Source organism: Phacochoerus africanus, chromosome 14, assembly GCF_016906955.1.
Source record: "Phacochoerus africanus isolate WHEZ1 chromosome 14, ROS_Pafr_v1, whole genome shotgun sequence".
NCBI lineage: Eukaryota > Metazoa > Chordata > Mammalia > Artiodactyla > Suidae > Phacochoerus > Phacochoerus africanus.
The window spans coordinates 39722150-39748110 of record NC_062557.1 but is presented as its reverse complement, the minus strand read 5'-3'; the positions used below and the strand labels follow the sequence as shown (position 1 = coordinate 39748110).

At 50.6% G+C, this 25961-nt stretch overlaps 1 protein-coding gene across 2 annotated transcripts in view; it reads left to right on the top strand.

Annotated features, from left to right (window-relative positions):
• UNC45B (unc-45 myosin chaperone B) overlaps positions 1-24990 on the top strand; it is a 35111-nt gene extending 10121 nt beyond the window's left edge. For both annotated transcript variants that reach the window (XM_047758518.1, XM_047758519.1), the window contains 13 exons: positions 3571-3741; positions 7338-7509; positions 8156-8456; positions 10048-10142; positions 10288-10429; positions 11447-11587; positions 14324-14451; positions 15343-15409; positions 16065-16178; positions 16772-16887; positions 17568-17685; positions 19683-19838; positions 24345-24990. In XM_047758518.1, the coding sequence (XP_047614474.1) occupies positions 3571-3741; positions 7338-7509; positions 8156-8456; positions 10048-10142; positions 10288-10429; positions 11447-11587; positions 14324-14451; positions 15343-15409; positions 16065-16178; positions 16772-16887; positions 17568-17685; positions 19683-19838; positions 24345-24605 (1982 nt within the window). In that variant the 3' untranslated portion in view covers positions 24606-24990. The remainder of the gene's footprint in view (positions 1-3570; positions 3742-7337; positions 7510-8155; positions 8457-10047; positions 10143-10287; positions 10430-11446; positions 11588-14323; positions 14452-15342; positions 15410-16064; positions 16179-16771; positions 16888-17567; positions 17686-19682; positions 19839-24344) is intronic.
• The last annotated feature ends 971 nt before the right edge of the window (positions 24991-25961 follow it).

Genomic DNA, 25961 nt, shown 5'->3' with positions numbered 1-25961 from the left:
CTGAGTGAGGCCAGGGATTGAACCTGCGTCCTCATGGATGCTAGTCAGATCCGTTTCCACTGAGCCACGATGGGAACTCCTGAACTATACACTTTATTCTATGAGTATTATTTTTGGCTGCACTTGTGGCATGTGGAGGTTTCCGGGCCAGGGACGGACCCCGCGCCACAGCAGCCACTCGAGCTGATGCAGGGACAATGCTGGGTCCTTAACCCGCTGTGCCACAAGAGAACTCCATACACTGTACACTTTAAAGTGGTTACAAGAGCAAATTTTATTTTATGTATGTTTTACTACAATTTGAAAAAGTACCAGAGACTCATTGGAAATATCAGGAAAATTTAGAAATAAGTAAATGAAAAAAAACCCCAACCTGTAATCACCCCTATAGATAATCACCATTATCAGTGCCATGTATCTCCCTCTAGGCTTTTTGCTCTCCATCCATATAAATATCTATTCAACAAAGTTGGAATTCAGCCATGGGGAGTTTTGTGTTTTTCTCCTTTCTGAACGTTACATTAGTATTGCATACCATTTAATAGGCCTAAAGAGAATTCCTTTCTACTTGAATAATTATTAGCCTTTGTCTCATCCCTACATATATGCACGTGCAAACTCAGGCTTCTCCCTGTACATCCAGGTTCTACACATTATTGCCTTGCCTGGGAAGGTCACAGAGGCAGGTGCACTCATAGAAAACGTGATCTTGGGGAGTTCCCGTCGTGGCGCAGTGGTTAACGAATCCGACTAGGAACCATGAGGTTGCGGGTTCGGTCCCTGCCCTTGCTCAGTGGGTTAACGATCCGGCGTTGCTGTGAGCTGTGGTGTAGGTTGCAGACGCGGCTTGGATCCTGCGTTGCTGTGGCTCTGGCGTAGGCCAGTGGCTACAGCTCCAATTCGACCCCTAGCCTGGGAACCTCCATATGCCGCGGGAGCGGCCCAAAGAAATAGCAAAAAGACAAAAAAAAAAAAAAGAAAAAGAAAACGTGATCTTGGAATTCCTGTTGTGGCTCAGCAGGTTAGGAACTCGACTAATATCCATGATTCCTGGCCTCGGTCAGTGGGTTAAAGATCCAGTGTTGCCATCTGTGGTGTAGGGCCCAGATGCCGCTCGGATTTGGTGTTGCTGTGGCTGTGGTGTAGGACGGCAGCTGCAGCTCTGATTCGTCCCGTAGCCTGGGAACCTCCCTATGCCACGAGTGAGGCCCTAAAAAGATGAAGAAAAAAAAAATCCCCAGTGGGCAGCCTGGGAGTGAAGAACTTTCTAAGCATCAGAGCTATTCTAGAATGGAATGGGCTCAAATCAAAGCTACAGTGAAGTATCGCTTCACTCTGGTCAGAATGGCCATCGTCAAAAAGTCTGCAAATAACAAATACTGGGAGTTCCTGCCAGTCCCTGCCAGTCCCTGCAGTGGGTTAAGAATCTGACTGCAGGGTTAAGGATCTGGCGTTGCCGTGAGCTGTGGTGTGGGTGGCAGACGCGGCTCAGGTCCCATGTTGTTGTGGCTCTGGTGTAGGCCGGTGGCTACAGCTCTGATTAGACCCCTAGCCTGGGAACCTCCATATGCCACAGGAGAGGCTCAAGAAAATGCAAAAGACAAAAAAAAAAAAAAAAAAACCTCACTGCAGTGGCTTGGGTTGCTGCAGAGGTACGGGTTTGATCTCTGGCCTGGTGCAGTGGATTAAAGCATCTATCACTGCCGGAGCTGCAGCTTAAGTTGCAGCTGCAGCTTCGATGCGATCCCTGGCCTGGGAACTTCCATATGCTGTGTGTGTGGCCATAAAATTAAATAATAATAAATACTAGAGAAGATGTGGAGAAAAAGGAGCCCTCCTGTACTGTTGGTGGGCATGTAAATTGGTATTGTCCACCATGGAAAACAGTATGGAGGTTCCTTAAATAATTAAAAATTGAGCTATCACATGCTCCAGCAACAGGTGAATGGATCAAAAAATGTGATATAGGAGTTCCCTGATGGCCTAGGGGTTTGAGGATGCAGTGTTGTCACTGCTGTGGCTCAGGTTCAATCCCTGACCTGAAAATGTTCTCATGCCTCGGGTGCAGCCAAAAAAAAAAAAAAAAGATGTGATATATACAGAATATTACTCAACGATAAAAAAGGATGAAAAAATGCCATTTGCAGCAACATGAAATTATTATGCTGAGTGAAGTAAGTCAAATAATAATAACTGTCATGTGCTATCTCTTATATGTGGAATCTAAAATATGATACAAAAGAACTTCCAAAACAGAAACAGATTCACAGATAGAGAACAAATTTATGGTTACCAGAGGGGAGAGGGGTGGAGGGATAAATTAGGAGGTTGGGATTATCATATATATATACGGCTATATGTAAAATGGATAACTGGAGTTCCCTAGTTCCTGAATCTGACTAGGAACCATGAGGTTGCAGATTTGATCCCTGGCCTTGCTCAGTGGGTGAAGGATCTGGCGTTGCTGTGGCTGTGACATAGGCCGGCAACTGTAGCTCTGATTAGACCTCTAGCCTGGGGACCTCCATATGCTGTGGGTGCGACCCTAAAAATCAATAATAATAATAATAATAAAAAGGATAACCAACAAGGACCTACTGTATTTCACAGGGAACTATACTCAGTATTTCATAATAACCTATAAGGGAAAAGAAGCTGAAAAAAGATATAAATGTGTGTGTTTGTGTGTGTGTGTGTGTGTGTGTGTGTATGTAAGAGAATCACTGTGCTGTGCACCTGGAACAAACATGACATTGTACAGCAACTATACTTCACTTAAAAAAAAAGAGGAGTTCCCGCCGTGGTGCAGTGGTTAACGAATCCGACTAGGAAAGTTGAGGTTGCGGGTTCGATCCCTGGCCTTGCTCAGTGGGTTAAGGATCCGGCGTTGCCGTGAGCTGTGGTGTAGGTCACAGACTCGGCTCAGATCTTGCGTTGCTGTGGCTCTGGCGTAGGCTGGTGGCTACAGCTCCGATTAGACCCCTAGCCTGGGAACCTCCATATGCCTCGGGAGCGGCCCAAGAAATGGCAAAAAGACAAAAAAAAAAAAAAGAAAAAAGAAAAAAAGAATGGAATGGGCTGCCCTAAAAGTCAGTGTTCAGAGTGGCTGGAGGACTCACTGGGGATATTGTCTAGAGATTTCCTCCCTTTTTTTTTTTTTCTTTTTAGGGCTGGACCTGCAGCCTATGGAAGTTCCCAGGTTTGGGGTCAAATTGGAGTTGCAGCCGTTGGCCTGCACCACAACCACCCCAACCCCGAGCCATGTTTGCGACCTCCTCCACAGCTCACGGCCATGCCAGAGCCTTTAACCCACTGATCGAGGCCAGGGATCAAACCTGAATCCTCATGGATATAAGTCAGGTTTTTAAGCCACTGAGCCACAACGGAAATGCCTCCTTCCCTTTTGTGGAGTGAGATGGGCCATACTATACACTCCTAGGAAAATCCAGTATCTAGGAAGCAGTGTATTTGAAATTTCCCGAGTCCTTCCAGAAGCTTCTACCATCCCTGGTCCTATATCCCTGAGACGCCCTGGTCCTCTCTGTTGACCCCTGTCCTCTCCTTCCCCAGACACCAAGAAGGACCTGAGGCAGATCACCAACCACCTGCTCGACATGCTGGTCAGTAAGAAGGTGTCTGGCCAGGGCAGGGATCAGGCCCTGAACCTGCTCAATAAGAACGTCCCCCGGAAGGACCTCGCCATTCACGACAACTCCCGCACCATCTACGTGGTGGATAACGGTGAGGAGGGGCCGGGGCCGGGGCTCACTCCAGCCTCTCCAGCGGGCACCGGGTACCCCACACCCAGCAGGAAGAGGGAGGGCTGGGGCTCCTGTCTGGGAGAGGTCCTCATCTCCAACTGAAACGCCAGGAAAAGGCATTAGCATGTTTGAATCCACCAGGGGGCTGGTGCCGGTGTAGCCAAAGCTCTGATCTCAGGGCCTGAACACACCCAGGACACCGCCAAACCTGTCTGGGCGGAGTTTCCTGACAATTGAGGCAAGTGCCAAAAAAACCAAACCAGATTCCACATTCCATGGGGGTAACATTCCTGAGGTCTCTCGATTGATAACATTTTTCACAGGCCTTCCAGAAGGGAGAAATGGCATCCGTGCACTCGCTGCGAAGCCCAGTGACACTGTTCTAGGAGAGAGTCCCTAAATTTGTCAGCTCTAGGGCATCACCCCTCTCCTAAATCACCTTCTTCAGTTGTTTGGGAATCACACCTGTGGCTTTAAAATCTGCTGTGATAAATCCTTCCGCAGGTATAATGACATGTAGACCATATTTTCGTCTTCTTCTTCTTTTTTTTTTGTCTTTTTGCCATTTCTTGGGCTGCTCCCTCGGCATATGGAGGTTTCCAGGCTGGGGGTCGAATCAGAGCTGTAGCCGCCGGCCTACGCCACAGCCACAGCAACGCAGGATCCGAGCCTCGTCTGCGACCTACACCACAGCTCACGGCAACGCCGGATCCTTAACCCACTGAGTGAGGCCAGGGATTGAACCCTCAACTTCATGGTTCCTAGTCAGATTTGTTAACCGCTGCACCATGATGGGAACTCTGACCATATCTTCTTCTAAAAGGTTCGAGTCAGCCTTTATCAGCTTGACATTTATTCTTTTTGGATGTCACACTTCCCTTGTTTGGTTTTCTCAGATCCCAGCAAAGTTCAGGTGCAAGTGCTTAGCTTTGAACAAAATTACTCTAGTGCTCAAGCCCCGGGAATTACTCTCCCGGCCCCACTTCTGGTCTTCTCTGCGTGGATTACAAAGGCTGGACATTGACAAGAGACTCTTGTCTGCACCAGGACCTAGGCCCAACCACATGGCTTACGGGCTAGGGTGGGTGGGGAGCCATATCTGTCATTCTAAACACCCAAATGAATAGCACTTAGGTAGAAATGATACAGACTTAAAAATCGAGGTATCTGTGAAAAGCTGCAGTGGGGAGTCTGTAGGTTGTGCAAACAGGACTGGGAGACTTGGGTAAGGGAGCCACTGGGATGTCAAGCCTGATGTGAGTTTTGGGCTTCTGGAAGGAGCAAGAGATGGACAAGGAGGACGTCTAGAGTGTCCTGGCAGAAGTGCCATGAGATGCTCAAGGCGAGGGCAGAGTGGAAGCCAAGGATGGAGGTGAGGCTGGGGGCATGGCAGGAGGTGGAGCAGGTGCATTTGAGGGAGGCCTTTGAGAGCCAGGATGGGGGGTTTGGGTTGGTTTATCAGGCCCCTTGCAATGACTCTCCAGTCCTGCCAGTGCTTCTGTGCATGTGGTAAAATACACAGAGCACAAAATTATTTCCAGGCCCTTTTATTTATTTTTTATTTATTTATTTATTTATTTATTTATTTATTTATTTATTTATTTATTGTCTTTTTGCTATTTCTTTGGGCTGCTCCCACGGCATATGGAGGTTCCCAGGCTAGGGGTCAAATCGGAGCTGTAGCCACCGGCCTATGCCAGAGCCACAGCAACGCGGAGTCACGTCTGCAACCTACACCACAGCTCACGGCAACGCCGGATCGTTAACCCACTGAGCAAGGGCAGGGACCGAACCTGCAACCTCATGGTTCCTAGTCGGATTCGTTAACCACTGCGCCACAACGGGAACTCCCCAGGCCCTTTTAATTCCCTGCTACATCCAGAGTTTCATAACTCCCAGTGTTGACTTTTCTTTCTTTTTTTTTTGCTTTTTAGGGCTGCACCCATGGCATATGTAGGTTCCCAGGCTAGGGGTCAAATTGGAGCTGTAGCTGCTGGCCTACACCACAGCCACAGCAACACGGAGTCACGTCTGCAACCTACACCACAGCTCATGGCAACACTAGATCTTTAACCCACTGAGTGAGGCTAGGGATCGAACTGGCAACCTCATGGTTCCTAGTTGGATTCGTTCCTGCTGCGCCACGATGGGAACTCCATCCCAGTGTTTACTTTGAATGTGCCTTGTTTCACTTACCTGCCCCACCCAACCCAAGGCCTGACCAATTCCAAGCCACCTCTCCAAAAATCAAGCTGTTGTCCCTGAGGCAAAGGAGTCTAACAGCTCACATTGAAATGGGCTTTGAAATGGGACGTTGCTGGGAGAGGGTCCTGGCTCTCTCGCTTGCTGTGTCATCTTGGGCAACTTACTTGAGTTCTCCATGTCTTGGTTTTCTGCTCTGAAAGATGGCAATCATGATTGCTACTAACTAGTAGGGTGAATGTTAGGATTAAATAAGATAATGTCTAGAAAGTTCTTGGCACATGGGAACTACTTGAAATTGCTTTTTTCGAGTGAATTATACCATCAGCGGCGTTTCTATTCTGTTCTTGTTACACTTTGTTGTGATCGTTATACGTCACTCTTTTCTCTATTATATTCTGAGCTTTTTGAGGTCAGGGCTGTCCTTTTTTTTTTTTTTTTTTTTTTTTGGTAGCCAGTACCTAAAAGATGCTTGTCTACTCATTCACGCATTCATTCAACAAATACTTAATGGTTGAATTAGCCTGGTGGGTAACAAGAAGCCATGGAAGATATTTTTCAACAGAAGAGAAGAGAATGGATAATGACCATAAGGAGTAAATATCATATTTACTAAATAAATGCGTGTCATGATGTGTCTGAATTGGCACTGGGCAGTTTCCATATGTTATCTTGTTGAGTCTTCAAATTCTGTAAGGTAGGTAGTATTTTCCCATTCCATTAAAAAAAGACGAAGAGGAGTTCCCATCATGGCACAGTCGTTAACGAATCCAACTAGGAACCATGAGGTTGAGGGTTCGATCCCTGGCCTTGCTCAGTGGGTTAAGGATCCAGCATTGCCGTGAGCTGTGGTGTAGGTCACAGATGCAGCTCGGATCCCACCTTGCTGTAGCTGTGGCATAGGCCGGCGGCTGCAGCTCTGATTAAACCCCTAGCCTGGAAACCTCCATATGCAGAGGTAGCGGCTCTGGAAAAGGCAAAAAGGCGAAAAGACAACAACCAAAAAAAAGAGACAAAGAAACAGAGGCCTGGGGAAAAGAGAATATAAAATAGTATTTGAGGAAGATTATGCATCAACTCACAGAGTGTTAGCATTTGTAGGGTCCTCTGGGATCAACTCGTCTTGACTTGGTAAATGTGAAATCAGAGGCCCCCTAGCAGGAGGTAGGGGGCTCGGGTAGGAACAGAGTCAGGTGTAGCACCTGGCTCCCTCGGCCCCATCCCAGTGCCGTTCGCTCTGGATAAACCACCGGCTCCCTAAAGGCGGGCTGGAGAGAGCTCGTGATAAGACAGGACTGAGCGACAGAGCGAGGAGCAGGTGTCTGCAAACAGAGCCCAGCAGGGATCTTACACTTGAGGCCGTCTGTGCCGCAGGCCTGAGGAAGATCTTGAAGGTGGTGGGGCAGGTTCCAGACCTGCCGTCCTGCCTGCCCTTGACCGACCACACCCGCATGCTGGCCTCGATCCTCATCAACAAGCTCTACGACGACCTGCGCTGTGACCCGGAGCGCGATCACTTCCGTAAGATCTGCGAGGAGTACATCACGTGAGTTTCCGGAAGGGGTGGGCTCTCTAACAGTCATCAGTAGCTGTGTAACAATGAAAACTCACTCCAAAATTGAGCTGCTTAAAAGAAGACACAGCATGTATTATTTCACAGTAGGACAGCAAGGTGGCAGAGGCTCGGCTGGGTGGTCCCGGCTTTGGTGCTTACAAATCACAGTCACATGGTGCTGGGCTGCCATCATCTGAAGGTACCAGGGCGGTCCAGCCTTCCAGGATGGTGCATGCATGAGGCTAGCACGTTGTTGCTGGCTGTTGGGGGGAGGCCATGGTTCCTCCCTCTCGCCTCCATGTAGAGTCTCCCAGGAGACTCCTGGTAGTTGGCCTCCCCCTTCCTTGATTCCAGTGATCTTCAAACTGGTAAACAATTGACATTTCTGGGACCCTCTCCCCCACCATGACTCAGTAGTCTAGCTTGTCATAAACCTGAGAAGTTGTACTATTATCCTGTTTCCAGATCAAGAAGCTGAGGCTCAGAGAGGGTCAGTGAATTATGCAAGGTCACACAGCACATGCGTGGTGGATCTGTGATGCAAATCCAAATCTGTCTGCCCCCACTCCTCCCACATCTCACATTCCTCCCACCCCCCTCAGCCAGTTCCCTTGACTACACTCGCCCTCTGTGTTAGGGGCAAGTTTGACCCCCAGGACATGGACAAGAATGTGATTGCCATCCAGACCGTGTCAGGGATCCTGCAGGGCCCCTTTGACCTGGGCAATCAGCTGCTGGGCCTGAAAGGTGTGATGGAGATGATGGTGGCGCTGTGTGGCTCGGAGCGTGAGACAGACCAGCTGGTGGCCGTGGAGGCCCTCATCCATGCCTCCACCAAGCTCAGCCGTGCCACCTTCATCATCACCAACGGCGTGGCCCTGCTCAAAGAGATCTACAAGACCACCAAGAACGAGAAGATCAAGATCCGCACCCTGGTGGTGAGTGGGCTGGGTACCAGACACCAGGCAGGTGCCAGGGACACCAAGATGAATGAGACGTGGCCCCGGCCTTGAGGAGACCACACTACAGGGGGCAGCCAGATGCACCCACAGGCCCTTGCAGAGCAGGGTGATAAGCAAGAGGCTGTGAGAACACAGATGCAGAATGAGGGACCCTCGGTTTAGCCCTGGTAATGGTCTTCTCCTTGCTTTTTTTTTTCTATTTTATTTTTATTTTTTATTTTACTTTATATATAACAATTTTTGAATTATTACTGGTTCACAGTGTTCTGTCAATTTTCTTTCTCCCTGCCTTTTTTTTTTTTTTTTTAGGGCCACACCCACGGCATATGGAAGTTCCCAGGCTAGGGGATCTAATGGAGCTACAGCTGCCAGGCTACACCACAGCCACAGCCACACCAGATCAGAGCCACATCTGCGACCTACACCACAGCTCACGGCAACACCGGATTCTTAACCCACTGAGCAAGGGCAGGGATCGAACCCGCAACCTCATGGTTCCTAGTTGGATTCATTTCCAGTGCGCCACGATGGGAACTCCTCTCCCTGCTTTTGAATGATGCAAATACTCAGCTTTTGTCCAGTAGATCATTTCAATGCAAACTCCAAAAAGCCCCTTCGTTTCCTTAATCGGTTTCCATATAGCACCGTTAAACCTGCTGCATTTTTTCCATTTCCGTTTTACAGAAATTACTTTCCTTGACCTTTTTCTTTTTTTTTTTTAACTTTACCTTTTTTTTTGTCTTTTTGCCTTTTCTAGGGCCGCTCCCGCAGCATATGGAGGTTCCCAGGCTAGGGGTCTAATCGAAGCTGTGGCCGCCAGCCTACACCAGAGCCACAGCAACGTGGGATCTGAGCCGCGTCTGCAACCTACACCACAGCTCACGGCAACACCGGATCGTTAACCCACTGAGCAAGGGCAGGGATCAAACCCGCAACCTCATGGTTCCTAGTCAGATTCGTTAACCACTGCACCACGATGGGAACTCCTCCTTGACCTTTTTCTTGTCGACAGTTACAGTAAATATTTGAGTCACCGATCTGTTGGTTTTTTGCTGTTCATATCAATTTTTAGAAAACTGATTTTAGCTTCTGCCTTTGTGAGTTTTCTCTTATGGAAGATATTTTTTCCGAGCAAGAGTCCAATTTTTCCTGGGTGAAAAATCTGCGCATCTGAGTCTGCCCCCCACAAAATACGATTTCACTGCCTGTTGTTTGGACCACAGGTTTTATCATTGTGGTTTCAGATATGGTTAGTGATATCTTGTGTTGATTTTTCAAAACGATAGACCAAAAAAACACATGCGGTGCGGTGGGGGGGGGATGGTGGAGGAGAGGGGTAGGATAAAAACCTCCAGCTTTCTTTTCGGGGATCCACCCTAACCTGGAAGCCTCCAGGAAGCCCTCTTGGAAGAGGTGACACCTGACCTGGGTTCTGTGGGATGCAGAGAAGTTTATGCAGGCAAAAAAAGGGGCAAAGTGTTCTGGCCACAGGGACCTGTTTGGGCAAATCCTTGTCCCCGAGCCTTGGTGCCTCTCATCCTTCAAATCTCTCTCTCCTCCTCCTCAGGGACTCTGTAAACTTGGCTCTGCGGGCGGCACGGACTACGGTCTCCGGCAGTTTGCGGAAGGGTCGACCGAGAAGCTGGCCAAGCAGTGTCGCAAGTAAGGGGGTCCTATTTCCCCAGGCCCATTATCTCCTCTCCGGGATGTGCCCTGGTGGATGCCAGAGCCTAAAAAGCCGCCCCCTTGAATCACCTCCCTCTCGCCCTGAGCCCCGGCACCTTTCCCCATGCCTCCCCTCCCCCAGGTGGCTGTGCAACGCGGCCATAGACACCCGGACCCGGCGGTGGGCAGTGGAGGGCCTGGCCTACCTCACGCTGGATGCTGACGTGAAGGACGACTTTGTTCAGGACATCCCTGCCCTGCAGGCCATGTTTGAGCTGGCCAAGGCAAGTGGGGCCCCGGGCTCTGGCCTCAGGGACGTCGGCTGGATGCAGGCTCCCGGCGTCCTTGGCGGAGCCTGGGCAGTTGTTTCCTCATCCTGACTCCACCCCTCCTCTTCAAGTAACCTGGGTTGAGCCTTGATTTCCCTCTGTCTGGCCCTCATCTTTCCTGACTGTAAAACGGGCTCATAATGCTTCATGCCCTCCAGGCAGTGGGAGGATGAACAAGAGGATGGTTTTTGTTTTTTTTTTTTCCGGGGACCCCCTAGGGAGTGAGGTCTTGACGGCTCGGAGAGCAGTAGGTACTTAGCCTCTTCTGGGCCCTTCTTCCCTTCCCAGTCCCTCCCACCCTCCCAGACTCCTTTCCTGCCACTAAAGAGCAGCGGTGTGGGAGGGAGTTTCCACCAGCGGATGTCCAGCTCCCCCCCACATCCCACCCAAATCTGATGAAAAGTGGGATGGACTGGGCTTCTTCTTCTTCTTTTTTTGTTTTTGTTTTTTTTGTTTTTGCCTTTTAGGGCCTCATGTGTGGCATACAGAAGTTCCCAGGCTGAGGGTTGAATTGGAACTGCAGCTGGGGGCCTATGCCACAGCCACAGCAACATGGGATCTGAGCCTCATCTGTGACCTGTGCCACAGCTCACAGCAATGCCAGATCCTTAACCCACTGAGCAAGGCCAGGGATCAAACCTGTGCCCTCATGGATACTGAGGATACATGCTACCGCTGAGGCACAACAGGAAATCCCTGGACTGGACTTCCAAAGGGGCCCAAAGCAAAGAGCACTCTCAGAGGACCCCCATTCCAGGGGGCCGGAATTTCTCCTGACAGCTGTGCGAGCCCAGTCAGTTTCTCCCCCCCCCCCCCCCCCCCCCCCCCCCCCCCCCCCCCGCCCGGTGGGGCCATGTCAGCCACGCACCTCCCACACCAGCCTGCCTGGGAGGGAGCTTCTTAGAAGCAGCAGTTTGTTTTCAAGTTTCCTCTCTGCCTGGTGCCCTTCTATCCCCCACCTCCTGCCTCCAGACCCCCGACAAGACCATCCTGTACTCGGTGGCCACCACCCTGGTGAACTGCACCAACAGCTATGACGTCAAGGAGGTCATCCCCGAGCTGGTGCAGCTGGCCAAGTTCTCCAAGCAGCATGTGCCCGAGGAACACCCCAAGGTGGGGAAGGGGACTGCTGGAGGGGGGTGGGTTATGCTACCAGCCCTCCAGAGAGGTGGGAAGGAAGGTTAGGGATGCTTGTGCACTGTGCGTGTATCCGGGACGATGTGGCGTCACATGCAGATTAATTGAAGGAGCGCATTCTCAATTTCCTCCACTAGGTGGCACGCGTTTTTTTTTTTTGGTTTTGATGTTCTCCGGGGGCGGGGCGGAGAAATCAACAAATTAGAGTCTGAGGAGTTCTCGTTGTGGCGCAGTGGTTGACCAATCTGACTAGGAAGCATGAAGTTGAAGGTTCGATCCCTGGCCTTACTCAGTGGGTTAAGGATTTGACGTTGCCGTGAGCTGTGGTGGAGGTCGCAGACGTGGCTCGGATCTGGCGTGGCTGTGGCTGTGGCGTAGGCCGGCGGCTGCAGTTCCGATTCGACCCCTAGCCTGGGAACCTCCATATCCTGTGGAGCAGCCCTAGAAAAGGCAAAAAGACAAAAAAATAAATTATAGTCTGAGAAGCCAAATGGAGCCGTGATGGACGTTTTGCAGTTCACGTTGTTGATTTCATGGACATCAGACAGCTATGGTTCATGTTGCCAATGTGTATACAGATTTTATTTTCTGGGAAATCTGGATTTGGATATATGGGTGCTAAGTAGGAATAATGAGAAGAGAAGGGCCCTCTGTCAGCCAACTAGATGGTGCAAATTGCCCTGGGGCCCTCCCCAGTGATTCCTTGCATACAATTGTATACTTCGTATGTAGTTTGCCTACAAATGTATATGCATCTATTTCCAGCCAATAAAATAGTTAATTTTTAAAGAAATGATCAAAGTAACATAACCATGTTGCAAAACAAAAAGTTAGTCAGTAGAGGGGGGAGAAATAGCCACTTGCAGTAACATTATCTCCCCTGACCACTGTTGGCATTTTCATATGTTGTATTACCTACCAGAGGCTCCTTTTTTTCTGTACACTTTTTTCTGTTAATAGTTATAATCAGGGAGTTCCTGCTGTGGCGCAACAGGTTAAACTGCAGTTGCCGCTGCGGCTTGGATTTGACCCCTAACCCAGAAACTTCATATGCTGCAGGTGTGGCTGAAAAAGAAAAAAAAAAAAACTTGTAATCAGAATGTAGTTATCATTCTGTACCCAGTTGGGCAGAAATAGGTGTTTCCCACCCTGCTATGTCATTCTCTGGGTCGTTTTTCAATGCTGCATGGGATTTCAAGCAGGCAAGTGTGTGTAGCATATTCTGTTTCTGTGAAGTTCAAATTTGGCTTTTAGGAGTTCCCATCGTGGCGCAGTGGTTAACGAATCCGACTAGGAACCATGAGGTGGCGGGTTCGGTCGCTGCCCTTGCTCAGTGGGTTAACGATCCGGCGTTGCCGTGAGCTGTGGTGTAGGTTGCAGACGCGGCTCGGATCCTGCGTTGCTGTGGCTCTGGCGTAGGCCAGTGGCTACAGCTCCGATTCGACCCCTAGCCTGGGAACCTCCATATGCCGCGGAGCGGCCCAAGAAATAGCAACAACAACAAAAGACAAAAGACAAATTTGGCTTTTAAAGATTGCCCAGGACTGTCAGCCTCTTCCCAGCCACCCTGAGGAGTACCTGCAGAGACTCATCAACCCCCAGGCTGACCTGGGTTTCCAGCAAAACCCGATCCATTGTTGTGTCAGCTTCATCTGCTCCCTCTCCAATCCACTCCCTGCCATACCCACCCTGCCCCCAAGTGCAGCCTAAGGGAAAGCCAGCCTTTTGCAAGAAAAGTAACATATAAGTCATCTGGTGTTATGAGTGATCTTCCCTCTGAAACTGACAGTATTAACAGCCTGAACCAAGCCAGAACCCAGATTGGGACTTGAACCCAAGGTTTTATTATTTTTTTTATTTTTAAATTTTATTGTCTTTTTCTAGGGCCGCACCCGTGGCATATGGAGGTCCCCAGGCTAGGGGTCGAATCAGAGCTGTAGCTGCCGGCCTAGGCCACAGCCACAGCAACGGGGGACCCGAGCCACGTCTGCGACCTACACCACAGCTCACAGCAATGCCGGATCGTTAACCCACTGAGCAAGGCCAGGGATCGAACCCGCAACCTCAGGGTTCCTAGTTGGATTCATTCACCACTGGGCCAGGACGGGAACTCCCACCCAAGGTTTTAAATTAGAATCTCTCACCCTGTGTCTGGACTCACTGAGGTTTAGGTTCTTCATGTCTCCACGTGGAAGGAATTCAGAGAAAGACAAAGTGATAGGCAAGACATAGATTTATTAAGATAGGACGCTTGTGAGAGATGCAAGCCTGCAGGCACGGAGGCTCTGCCCCAAGGATCTGGTGGGCTACAGTTTTTATCATCCAGTGGGGGTGGGGGTGGGAAAAGCCCGCCTCTTCCTTTCTGGGAGTAGTAGCTCCTCCTTAGTATCTGGTAAGGGGTGCATTCAAATCCGTAGAAGGGTGGTCCTCAAACTCTTGGCCTTGGTCTGACTCTGCATGCAGGCCTCATCCCACCCCCCCACCCAATGACCTGAGGCGATTCTCAAGGCTCCACTAAAGAAGCAAACCTGCCTTATTCCGATGGCTTTTTTGAGCAATTTATTTACTTACAGCGATCTTCCAATGGCCCCTAAGTTTCCCTTGTTATCTGTGGTCCTCTACTGGGGTTTCTAAAAATACCTGTGTCTACTCCATCCTTGTCACCTCTATTTCGCGACTGATTTCCTTGCCGCCGCCTTTTCATCTTCCCAGGACAAGAAGGACTTTGTAGACATGCGGGTGAAGCGGCTTCTGAAGGCTGGTGTCATTTCAGCACTGGCCTGCATGGTGAAAGCAGACAATGCCATTCTCACCGACCAGACCAAAGAGTTGCTGGCAAGGTGCGGCTGCAGCATACCAGGGCTGGGGTCCAAGGGGCCTGGAGGCAGGAGGCTGGGCGTGGGAATGAATGAGGGAATGAGCCAGTGGGGGCAGGGAGAGGAGCCCGAAGGGGACCCACATGGCTGGCCGGCCATCCCAGGTGCAAGTTTGCCCTGGGAGGGAAGAGGTCACTGTCCATTCGGGTTAGCTGGTTCTCAGGTCCCGCAGTTCCAGAGATGAAGGGCACAGTTTCTGGCAGGCCGATGTGAGGGGTGGGGCAGACAGGCTCACGATTACAATACAGTGCGGGGGGTGCTGTGATAGGGGACATACAGAGGGCTGGTTGGGGTGCAAGCCATGTCCTCCAACTGGTCAGACTGAAGGGTAGGTGGTGGGCGGTCACGAAGGCCTCTGGAACATGGGACAACTCTCGGCCACCCTGAAGGACAAAAAGGAGCCACTCCAATGCAGGGGAGGGAAGGGTTCCTGGCAGAGGGAACAGCGTATGCAAAGACACTGAGCATGGAGGGAGAATAAGTGAATGAGGACGAGGTTCTGGAATGCGCGTGGAGCATGGCGCGCACAGGAGAGAGTAGTGCTGGATAAGAGCAGAGAGAGAGGCAAGGGCCAGGTCACAGAGGTCCTGGGCTGCCTCCACGTGGAAGGGTTTCTCCTGGGTGGTGGGCAGCGGGAGCTGTTTGTTAGCTCCCTAAACAGGGATGGGGCCGCTCTTAGCAGCTGCATGAGGCCTCACTTCCTCCCCAGCCACTTCTGTCCACTTCCAGGCTTAGTTTCAGGGCACGTGCACGCTGGTAGCACTTTCCAGGCTTTGACAGGGTCTGACCAGTTGGCCTCCTGATGCCCGGGAAGGGTGGGCTCGGAACTGAGTGTCCTTGATCTCTGCCTTCCAGGGTATTCCTGGCACTGTGTGACAACCCAAAGGACCGAGGTACCATTGTGGCTCAAGGCGGTGGCAAGGTAATTGGGTGGGAGAAGGTTCTCACCTAGAAGGCCCTCCACTGGGCAGGAGCACACCCATGTGTGTGTGTGTCTGTGTGTATGTGCATGCACACTCTTTGCCTGGCCCCGGAGTAATGCACTCCCCATCCCAGTTCGACCACTGGAATGTGGTCATTCAGGTTTCTGTACTGTCTGTGCCCAAAACCAATTTCTGCCCAAGTCTGTGGAATCCCATCTATCCTCCTTGCTATTGGAAGGAAGCCTGGTGCAGATAAAAAGGTAAGCGGGCTTTGGAGTTCCCATTGTGTCTCAGCGATTGATGAACACAACTTGTATCCATGAGGATGTGGGTTTGATCCCTGGCCTCGCTCAGTGGGTTAAGGATCCAGCATTGCTGTGAGCTGTCGTGCAGGTCGCAGATGTGGCTAGGATCTGGTGTGGCCATGACTGCGGTGTAGGCTGGTAGCTGCAGGTCTGCTTTGCCCCTTAGCCTGGGAACTTGGATATGCTGCAGGTGCGGCCCTAAAAAAAATTTTTTTTTCTGTGATGCTCCAGCGTTGACTATATTGCAGTCTTCCTGAACTTCAAATGGAACAGGCAGCAGCAGAGGGAGGCTGGGAAGAGAGGCCTCTGCACGTCTGTGACCGAGGAGTGACTGTGCCCTTCCTTGCAGGCCCTGATTCCCCTGGCTTTGGAGGGCACAGATGTGGGCAAGGTGAAGGCAGCCCACGCCCTAGCAAAGATCGCCGCCATCTCCAATCCGGACATCGCCTTCCCCGGGGAGCGGGTGGGTAACGGGTGCGGGGAGGGGGTGGTTATGGGAGGAGTCAAGCCTTTCCCCTTGACACCCTACCCCTGGCCTGGGAGGGGGCATGGTGCTGTCACAAAGAGGGCAATGAATCAGGGGGGTGTGGGTTCCAGGCCTGGCTCTGCCTCTAATAAGACTGTCCTCTTGGAAACTCAGTTACTTCATCAGCAAAGTAAAGAAAGGAACCCCATCCCTTAAGATTGAGTCGGGAGGTCCCTTTGTGGCTCAGTGCTAATGAACTTGACTCGTATCCAGGAGGATGCGGGTTCAATCCCTGGCCCTGATCAGTGGTTAAGGATCCAGCATTGCCTTGAGCTGCAGTGTAGTTCTCAGATGAAACTTGGATTTTGTGTGGCTGTGGCTGTGGTGTAGGCCAGCAGCAGTAGCTCTGATTCAACCCCTAGCCTGGGAACTTCCAAATGATGCAGGTGCAGGCCTAAAAAGCAAAAAAAAAAAAAAGATTGAGTTAGACATTGGGTGGGCAGGTGCTTTGGAAATTTCTAGAGCTGGGGGCACCTAAAAGGCAGAGACTAGGGAACAGTCTCCACCTGTCCTCGACCCCTCCCCCACAGGTGTATGAGGTGGTGCGGCCCCTGGTGCGTCTCCTGGACACACAGAGGGATGGGCTCCAGAACTACGAGGCTCTCCTAGGCCTCACCAACCTGTCTGGACGGAGTGACAAACTCCGGTGAGCGGGGCGTGGAGGGAGCAGGGGTGGAGAGAGGGGTCCCATGAGGTGGTGGAAATGGCCCTAAGGATGGGATCCAGGATCCGTGGGTAGAAATGACCGTGGGAGGCATTCGAGTTAGTGCTTGGAAAAACCAGAATGAATGTACAAAGGAGATTGTAAAGACACATCCTTCTGAAGTAGTAAAAAAAGATATACAGGAGTTCCCATTCATGGCGCAGTGGTTAACGAATCTGACTAGGAACCGTGAGGTTGTGGGTTCGATCCCTGGCCTCGCTCAGTGGGTTAAGGATCCGGCGTTGCCGTGGGCTGTGGTGTAGGTCACAGATGCAGCTTGGATCTGGCGTTGCTGTGGCTGTGGTGTAGGCCAGCAGCTATAGCTCTGATTTGACCCCTAGCCTGGGAACCTCCGTATGCCGCACATGCGGCCCTAAAAAGACAAAAAAAAAAAAAAGAAAAAAAGAATCTCCAATGGGGGGAGGGGCGTGTTCATCCCAGACCCTGTTGCTATGGCCAGGGTGCTGAACTGGGTCCCTGTGTGGCCCTCCCGGAGCTGAGGAGGGATCCATGGCATCCAAACCCTGCTGGTCGAGGATGGGGCGTGGCGCCTCGTGGCCACAAACCCCGACTGCTCGGCACAGAGGACTCAGTGCCTTCTTCCTCCACCCCTCCCACCCCAGGCAGAAGATCTTTAAGGAGAAGGCCCTGCCGGACATCGAGAACTACATGTTCGAGAACCATGACCAGCTGCGGCAGGCCGCCACCGAGTGCATGTGCAACATGGTGGTGATCAAGGAGGTGAGGGCTCGGGACGGGGACCAGAGTGATCGAGGTTTAGAGGGTCAGGTCAAGGTCAGGGCCTGGCACTACACTGGGGCTGCTACAATGGTGTTAAAGTAGCGTTTTGCCAGAGAACCCGGGAATCCAGAATCTTTCCTGGATGACGCTCTCCCTCTCTGTAGGGACCCCAAGAATATGGGAACGGCGATAAAAGAAAATGTACAAAATAATAGCATCCCTTAGAGCGGGCTTCGACCCCAAAGCGTGGGCTGGATGGGCTGGAAGTGCCATGTCCCCCAAGTTATTTACTGAAGAATCTCATAAAAAGGATACAAGGCCAGGGCCTCTGAGAAGTCAAGAGAGCCTATGGGGTTCCCCTGTTGTGGCTCAGCGGGTTAAGAACCCAATTAGTATCCATGAGGATGTGGGTTGGATCCCTGGCCCTGCTCAGTGGGTTAAGGATCTGGCGTTGATATGAGCTGTGGTATAGATCACAGATGCAGCTTGGATCCCGTGTTGCTGTGGCTGTGATGTAGGCCGGTGGCTGCAGCTCCCATTCGACCCGTAGCCTGGGAACTTCCATAGGCCGAGGGTGCAACCCTAAAAAGAAAAGGAAAATATATACAGTGGTCCTAACAGGATAGAAGTTCATTTCTCACTCACATTGGGATCAGGTGACTCCCTTCCAAGCGATGAAGGGGATCCAGTGGGGATCCAGGCTTCTTCGATCATCAGTAACTATCCCCCCCTCCAAAATAAAGAGAACCGTCTCCTTTTCTGCCGCCTCGGGAGTGGTCTCCATTCAGATGGGCGTGGGGAGGGAGAAAGCCCACTAGCTCTCTGCCAGGGTGGCCTGGAAGTGACATACATCACTTCCATTCATGTTCTAAGAGAAGAACCAGGTCAAGGACACATTTAGAGAGTGGGGGGCGGGGGGATGTAGGTCTTTGGGGGCAGCTGCTTCCCGGGAAATGGGACTGTATTGCCCATCGCCGCGCTCTTACCTCAGAGGAAGGCTGCTCTGGCTTCAAGGAGAGGCAGGTAGAGGTTTTATAACCTGGGCAGCTGTGACCTTTGACCCCTTTGGTGTTCCACTTCTAGGACACCCGACCCAACAAAATGCCCTTATACTTAACCAACCAGATTTTCACTCTAAAGGGGGGTGGGGGTGGGGGTAGGGTTGGTGCACTCTTGGCCATGTCAGCACCCTGGGCTCTGGGTGTCTCTTCTCCTGGCTTTCCGGTCCTGAGAAGTCTCATCCCTCGCCTGGTGAATGTATGGCAGCTCCTGAATACCACATAAGCCACCTGAAGGTCCCCTGACCTTGCCGAGCCTCTGTGCCTCCAGGGGCTACACATTCATTTTATGGCAGACCCTGAAGGCCCATCTGTTGGGGAAGAAACATCTCAGGCTTCCCCAAACAGATGTGAAACACAGCTCTTCAGGCAACATCCATCCTTCAGGAGTCTGTGCCTGCCCTCCTTCCAGGGCTGGATAGCTGAAGGCAAATAGAGGTGAGAGCGAATGCTGGGTGGAGAGTCCCGTATTCCCTTTAACCTTTTAGCTGGAGGAGTTTGTAGCCCCTTCATCCAGCTAATCAGAGAAGACTTCCTGGAGGAGGTGTCATGGGTAGGCACTCAAAGGAAAGCTCCGGAGTTCCTGTTGTGGCGCAGTGGTTAACGAACCCAACTAGGAACCATGAGGTTTCGGGTTCGATCCCTGGCCTTGCTCGGTGGGTTAACGATCCAGCGTTGCCGTGAGCTGTGGTGTAGGTTGCAGACGCGGATCGGATCCAGCGTTGCTGTGGCTATGGCATAGGCTGGCGGCTACAGCTCTGATTCGACCCCTAGCCTGGGAACCTCCATATGCCGAGGGAGCGGCCCAAGAAAATGGCAAAAACACACACACAAAAAAAGGAAAGCTCCGAGGGATTTTGGGTCGGAGCCCATGGCTGCAGATGCCTCTTTCCCTCTGCAGCCTGTGCAGTTGGGGACTTTTTTCTCTGCCTCCCACAGGTACAGGAGAGGTTCCTGGCTGATGGGAATGACCGGCTGAAGCTGGTGGTGCTGCTCTGCGGGGAGGATGATGACAAGGTGCAGAATGCGGCCGCGGGGGCCTTGGCCATGCTGACAGCAGCACATAAGAAACTGTGCTTCAAGATGACGCAAGTGGTGAGGAGGGACCCTGGGGGCAGGGAGGGGTTGGGAGGGTTCTCAGGAATCTCCCTACACCCAGGCCACACCTGTAAGATCTCCTGAGGGGAGGCCAGCCCTCTATGGTAACCCTTCCCAGCTCCTGGGTATCCATCCATTCCTACCACCTAAAGAGAGGACACTCTATGCTTCGGCTCCTTAGCCTCATTATTTGGACTCCCTAAGGTGCTAACTCAGATCATCCATTGCCTTTGGTGGTGCTTGTAACTCATCACTTAAGAATAATAGCAATATGGAGTTCCCGTGCTGGCGCAGTGGTTAACGTATCTGACTGGGAACCATGAGGTTGCAGGTTCGATCCCTGCCCTTGCTCAGTGGGTTAACGATCCGGCGTTGCCGTGAGCTGTGGTGTAGGTTGCAGACGCGGCTCAGATCCTGCGCTGCTGTGGCTCTGGTGTAGGCCAGTGGCTATAGCTGCGATTCAACCCCTAGCCTGGGAACCTCCGTATGCCGCAGGAGCGGCCCAAGAAAAGGCAAAAAGACAAAAAAATAAAAAATAAAAATAAAAAAATAAAAAATAAATAAAAATAAAGAATAATAGCAATAATAATAACAGCACTAACTACTACCCTGGAGCCCCTGAGCTCCCCAAGAGAAGCATGGATGTGTGGCTGTGGCGTAGGCTGGCAGCTGTAGCTTGGTTTCAGCCCCTAGCCTGGGAACCTCCATATGCCGCGGATGTAAAAAGAAAACAACAAAAAAGAGAAGCATGGATGTGATTGGGGCACTCCAGGGTTTGGCAAAGAGGTTGGAGAGACTCTTAAGTGAACATGATGAGCAGACCCTTTGGTGGGACTGTGGCCATCTCAGTAGGTGTAATGGGTGTGATATCGACATAGTCATAAGCACAGGGATGCAAAATGAAATTTTCCTTATTTCCTCAAGCTGGACTTAGTTCGTGGCCAACATATTCACTGATGGTGAAAAATGTAAACATCTTGATTCTGATGTATTAAAGCAGGTCTGCTTCCAAGGAAGGCTCTTTTATTTCATTTTATTTTTTTGTCTTTTTTAGGGCTGCACCCGCGGCATATGGAAGTTCCCAGGCTAGGGGTCGAATCGGAGCTGTAGCCACTGGCCTACGCCAGAGCCACAGCAACTCAGGATTGGCGCCACGTCTGGAACCTACACCACAGCTCGCAACGCTGGATCCTTTAACCCACTCAGTGAGGCCAGGGATCAAACCCGCAACCTCCTGGTTCCTAGTCAGATTCGTTAACCACTGAGCCACAACGGGAACTCCCAAGGCAGGCTCTTTTAGATAGCTGGCTTAAGGCAGGGGTGTGTGTGTGTGTGTGTGTGTCTGTGTGTGTGTGTGTGTGTGTCTCTGTGTGTGTGTGTGTGTGTGTGTGTGTCTGTGTATTTTCTAAGTTCCACAGGGGCTTTTGCTGCCCCGGCATTGGGGGAGGGGTCTCTCTCATCCTGCTTGGTCCTTGGCCTTGGCCTTCAGCATTTTCCTTAAGGCAAGCTTTTCAAAACTGTAAGGTGTCTAAGAGTCACTTGGAGGGCGGGCTAAAACATTTCCCCAAGATATTCTGATTCGGCAGATCAGAGGTGAGGTGCTGCCAGTCCAGGGACCAAAGGCTGCTGCCCTAAAGCAGCTTCTGCTGAAGTAACTGGTCACACACCCCTGTCATGAGGCCTCCCACAGGGCGCTGTGTGACCCCTCCTCTTACTGTGCTCCAGGCGCTGCTCCAGGTGTTTCCATCTATTGCATCATTCCATCCTCTCCACACCCCTGTGCGGTGGGCATGATTTTTATTACCCTTATGTAGGAAGACGAAACTGAGCTCAGAATAGCCCAAGGCCACACAGCCAGTTAGGAGAGGACTGGAATCCTTCCTGATTGCAGCCCACACCTGGCCACTTCTTCTGTCCTCCCAAGGGGCTCAGAAATCCTGGCTGCATTCCTATTCCAGGCAGTGGTCAGTTATCCATCAGCGTTAAATCTTTCCCTGAACCCTGCCACGGCTAGCTGAACCTTCCCTTCCTTTCCTTGTGGTAGGAGTCTCAGTGCAGAGCTTATAAAAGTCTGCCTAGAAGTTTAGAAGTGGGGAGTTCCCATTGTGGCCTAGCGGTAATGAACTGACTAGACCCATGAAGATGTGGGTTTGATCCCTGGCCTTGCTCAGTGGGTTAAAGGATCCAGCATTGCTGAGAGCTGTGGTGTAGGTTCCAGACGTGGCTCCAATCCTGAGTTGCTGTGGCTGTGGCTGTGGCTGTGGCCAGCAGCTACACAGCTCTGATTCGACCCCTAGCCTGGGAACTTCCCTAAAAAAGCAAAAAAAAAAAAAAAAATCAGAAGCAATAATTTGCTTTTCTTCCTCTCTGTGTCTGTCTCCCTATCTGAGAGCAGTGCATGTAAAAAGGTTATCTGCACTGACTAGTGAAGGGTAACAGGTATGAGGAAGGGGAAATCGTTGGATTAGTGCCTAAAAGTATCATTCCTGTCCACTTGTACTGCTGGGCCCTTGCTATGCTCCAGCCCCATGCTAAGCCCTTTCCATGCATCCGATCACTAATTCATCATAGTGTTAGGAGGTAGGCATAGCAGATGACAGACGAGGCTCCTGAGGCTTGGAAAGGTTAAATAATCTAGCGAAGGCCATGGAGTTGGTAAGTGGCTGTGCTGGGACCTGAGCACTAAGGCCCTCTGACTCCAAAACCCATGCTGATAACTGTTCTACTCTATTGCCCATGTGTGTCTGTTGAATGTGGCAAGCCTCCTAGTTCTCTTCTCAGCTCCATCTCTGTCTCCTGGGGTGATCAGAGGGGTCTAGCACATGTGATTGGGCTGCGTCACAACTGGGATTGGAGGAGAAGATACAGTCCAGATTCCAGGGTTTTTTTTTTTTTTTTTTTCTGCTTTTTAGGGCCGCACCTTTGGCATATGGAAGTTCCCAGGCTAGAGGCTGAATTAGAGTTGCAGCTGCTGGCCTACATTACAACCACAGCAACTTGGGATCTGAGCCACGTGTGTGACCTACCCCACAATTCACGGCAACGCTGGATCCTTAACCCACCGAGCGGGGCCAGGGATAGAACCCACAGCCTCATGGTTGCTAGTTGGATTTGTTTCCACTGAGCCACTAGGGGAACTCCCAGATTCCAGTGTTAATTCAAGTTGAAGTCAGAGCTGGTGGAGTGCATGTCTAGGGCAGGTCTCTAAGGACTCCTGGGATGGCAGAAACAGGCAGTGCACATGCGCTCAGGGTCAGAATCCTTCTTTCTGAGCACCCTCCATCTTCGTTCCACTCAGACATGCAGTGGGCCTGTCCCTCTGCGTCTCATGATGCTTAAAAATTAAACAGCTGTCCTACACACAGTATAGCACAGGGAACTATATCCAATCTCCGGGGAGAGAACATGATGGAAGGTAGTATGAGAAAAAGAATGTGTGTGTGGAGTTCCCGTCGTGGCGCAGTGGTTAACGAATCCCACTAGGAACCATGAGGTTGCGGGTTCGGTCCTTGCCCTTGCTCAGTGGGTTAACGATCCAGCGTTGCCGTGAGCTGTGGTGTAGGTCGCAGACGCAGCTCGGATCCTGCGTTGCTGTGGCTCTGGCGTAGGCCGGTGGCTACAGCTCCGATTTGACCCCTAGCCTGGGAACCTCCATATGCCGCGGGAGCGGCCCAATAAATAGCAAAAAGACAAAAAAAAAAAGAATGTGTGTGTGTGTGTGTGTATATATATGAATGACTGAGTCACCATGCTGTGCAGGAGAAATTGACACAACACTGTAAATCAACAGTACTCTAATAAAAATTTTAAAAATTAAAAAAAAAAAAAGGCGTTTCCATTGTGGATCAGTGGTTAACAAACATGGATCCTAGCATCCATGAGGACTCGGGTTCGATCCCTGGTCTCGCTCAGTAGGTTAAGGATCTGGTGTTGCCATGAGCTGTGGTATAGGTTGCAGATGCAGCTAGGATCCGGAGTTGCCGTGGCTGTGGTGTAGGCTGGCGGCTACAGCTCTGACTGGACTTCTAGCCTGGGAACCTCCATATGCCAGGGGTGCTGCCCTAAACAAAACAAAACAAAAAAACCCACCACAAAATTCCAGGCTGAGCCCATTAAAAAAATAAATAAATAAATGGATGGGTGGATGTTTATTCTCTACTATTTACTGTGACCATAGCTAAGTTCTTCTTTTCTCCCTGAACCTGTCCCTCCACTTATAAAATGAAAGGGATTGGATTATTTGGAGTTCCTTCTAGTTCTCCAACTCCTGCTTTCGCCCTGGGAAGGAGATGGGGGTTACCCAGCTGGTCCCAAGGAGCTCAGTAGGCATATGCTTGGTCCCACACAGAAAACCAGATGTATGCTTGTCCTTTCAGAGCTCAGAATCTGAGCCTGGCCAATGCCTTCTGTTTATCTGGCCCCAAATCTCCATTCTCAGTGTTCCCCCACCACCACCCCCTCACTGATTCTTCCAACCTTCCCTATCTTCCTTCCCACCTCCAGACGACTCAGTGGTTGGAGATCCTCCAGCGGCTTTGCTTACATGATCGGCTGTCTGTCCAACACCGGGGCCTGGTCATTGCCTACAACCTGCTGGCGGCTGATGCTGAGCTGGCCAAGAAGCTGGTGGAGAGTGAGCTGCTGGAGATCCTGACCGTGGTGGGCAAACAGGAGCCCGATGAGAAGAAGGCAGCAGTGGTTCAGACAGCTCGGGAATGTCTCATCAAATGCATGGACTATGGCTTCATTAAACCAGTGTCTTAGAGGCCCAGAGGGCCGCTTCTATACTGTGTTGAGTTCTGAGCTGAGAACTCCTGGGCTGTCAGTTCAGCCAGGGATCATAGCAGCAACAATGAAGTCTCCATTTCAAAGAAGGACTTGATTGTTCTCCGAGTTGTGAATTGTCCCCTTTGCCCTAGGAAAGTTCGGATGTTTCATTAGCTCTCTTGCTCCTTATATCTGTCATGCTCCAGAAATTCCTAGAGTAATTTTCATCAGTGATTAGGAAGACAAATTGGATAATTCTTTCTGTACCCATTCCAAAGGCCAGGATAATGGGCTGAAAAGTTTATGTTTTGGAAAATGGATCGTGTGGTAAGATAGAACCTAACAGGTGTGTGACTATAAAGCTAGTGCTGGTGCCTCTGGATGCGGAACTGTGCTGGGTTTTCTTTTTTTTCTTTTTAGGGCCACACCCTCGGCATATGGAGGTTCCCAGGCTAGGAGTCTAATCAGAGCTACAGCTGTCGGCCTACGACGCCACAGCCACAGCAATGCCAGATCCGAGCTGCGTCTGTGACATACACCATAGTTCACAACAACGCCCGATCCTTAAGCTACTGAGTGAGGCCAGGGATCACTGCTTGGGTTTAATCCCTGGCCTGGGAATTCCTGCATGTTGCAGGTGCAGCCAATGCAAAGTACTTTAAGCAAAAAAAAAAAAAAAAAAAAGCATTGCTTCATGTATTTTGTCAATGCAGGGAAAGTTCTGGCATTGTTAGACCCAGGGCTCAAATGCTGTCATCAATATTATTTTCTGTGTGAATGCCTTTATCTCTCTTTCATCCCCTGATATGGCGTAGGCCGACAGCTGCAGCTCCGATTCAGCCCCTAGCCTGGGAACTTCCATATGCCCCAGGTGCGGCCCTAAAAAGGCAAAAAAAAATTTTTTTTCAGTAAACTAAAATAAGGAGAACTCCTTAGTTTGATAAAGATTGTCTACATAAAAGCTAGAGCCCAAATGATTAATGATCCCCCGAGATAAAGAATGAGACAACAATACGTGCTATTACCGATTCTATTTGGCTTTGTACTGGAGGTTCGAGTTAGTATGATAAGACAAGAAAAGGAAATGAAAAACACAAAGATTGAAAATCAAGGCGTAGGAGTTCCTGATGGCTCAGTGGATTAAGGATCCAGCATTGTCACTGCTACGTCTTGGGTCCCAACTGTGGTGTGGGTTTGATCACTGGCCCAGGAACTTCTGCAGGCTGCCGGTATGGTATAAAAAAAAAAAATCGAGAAATAAAACTCTCCAATTATTTATACAACAGGACTGTATATGTATACATCTACAGATTAACTCTTAGAAATAATAAGTGAATTTAGATACAAAGTCAC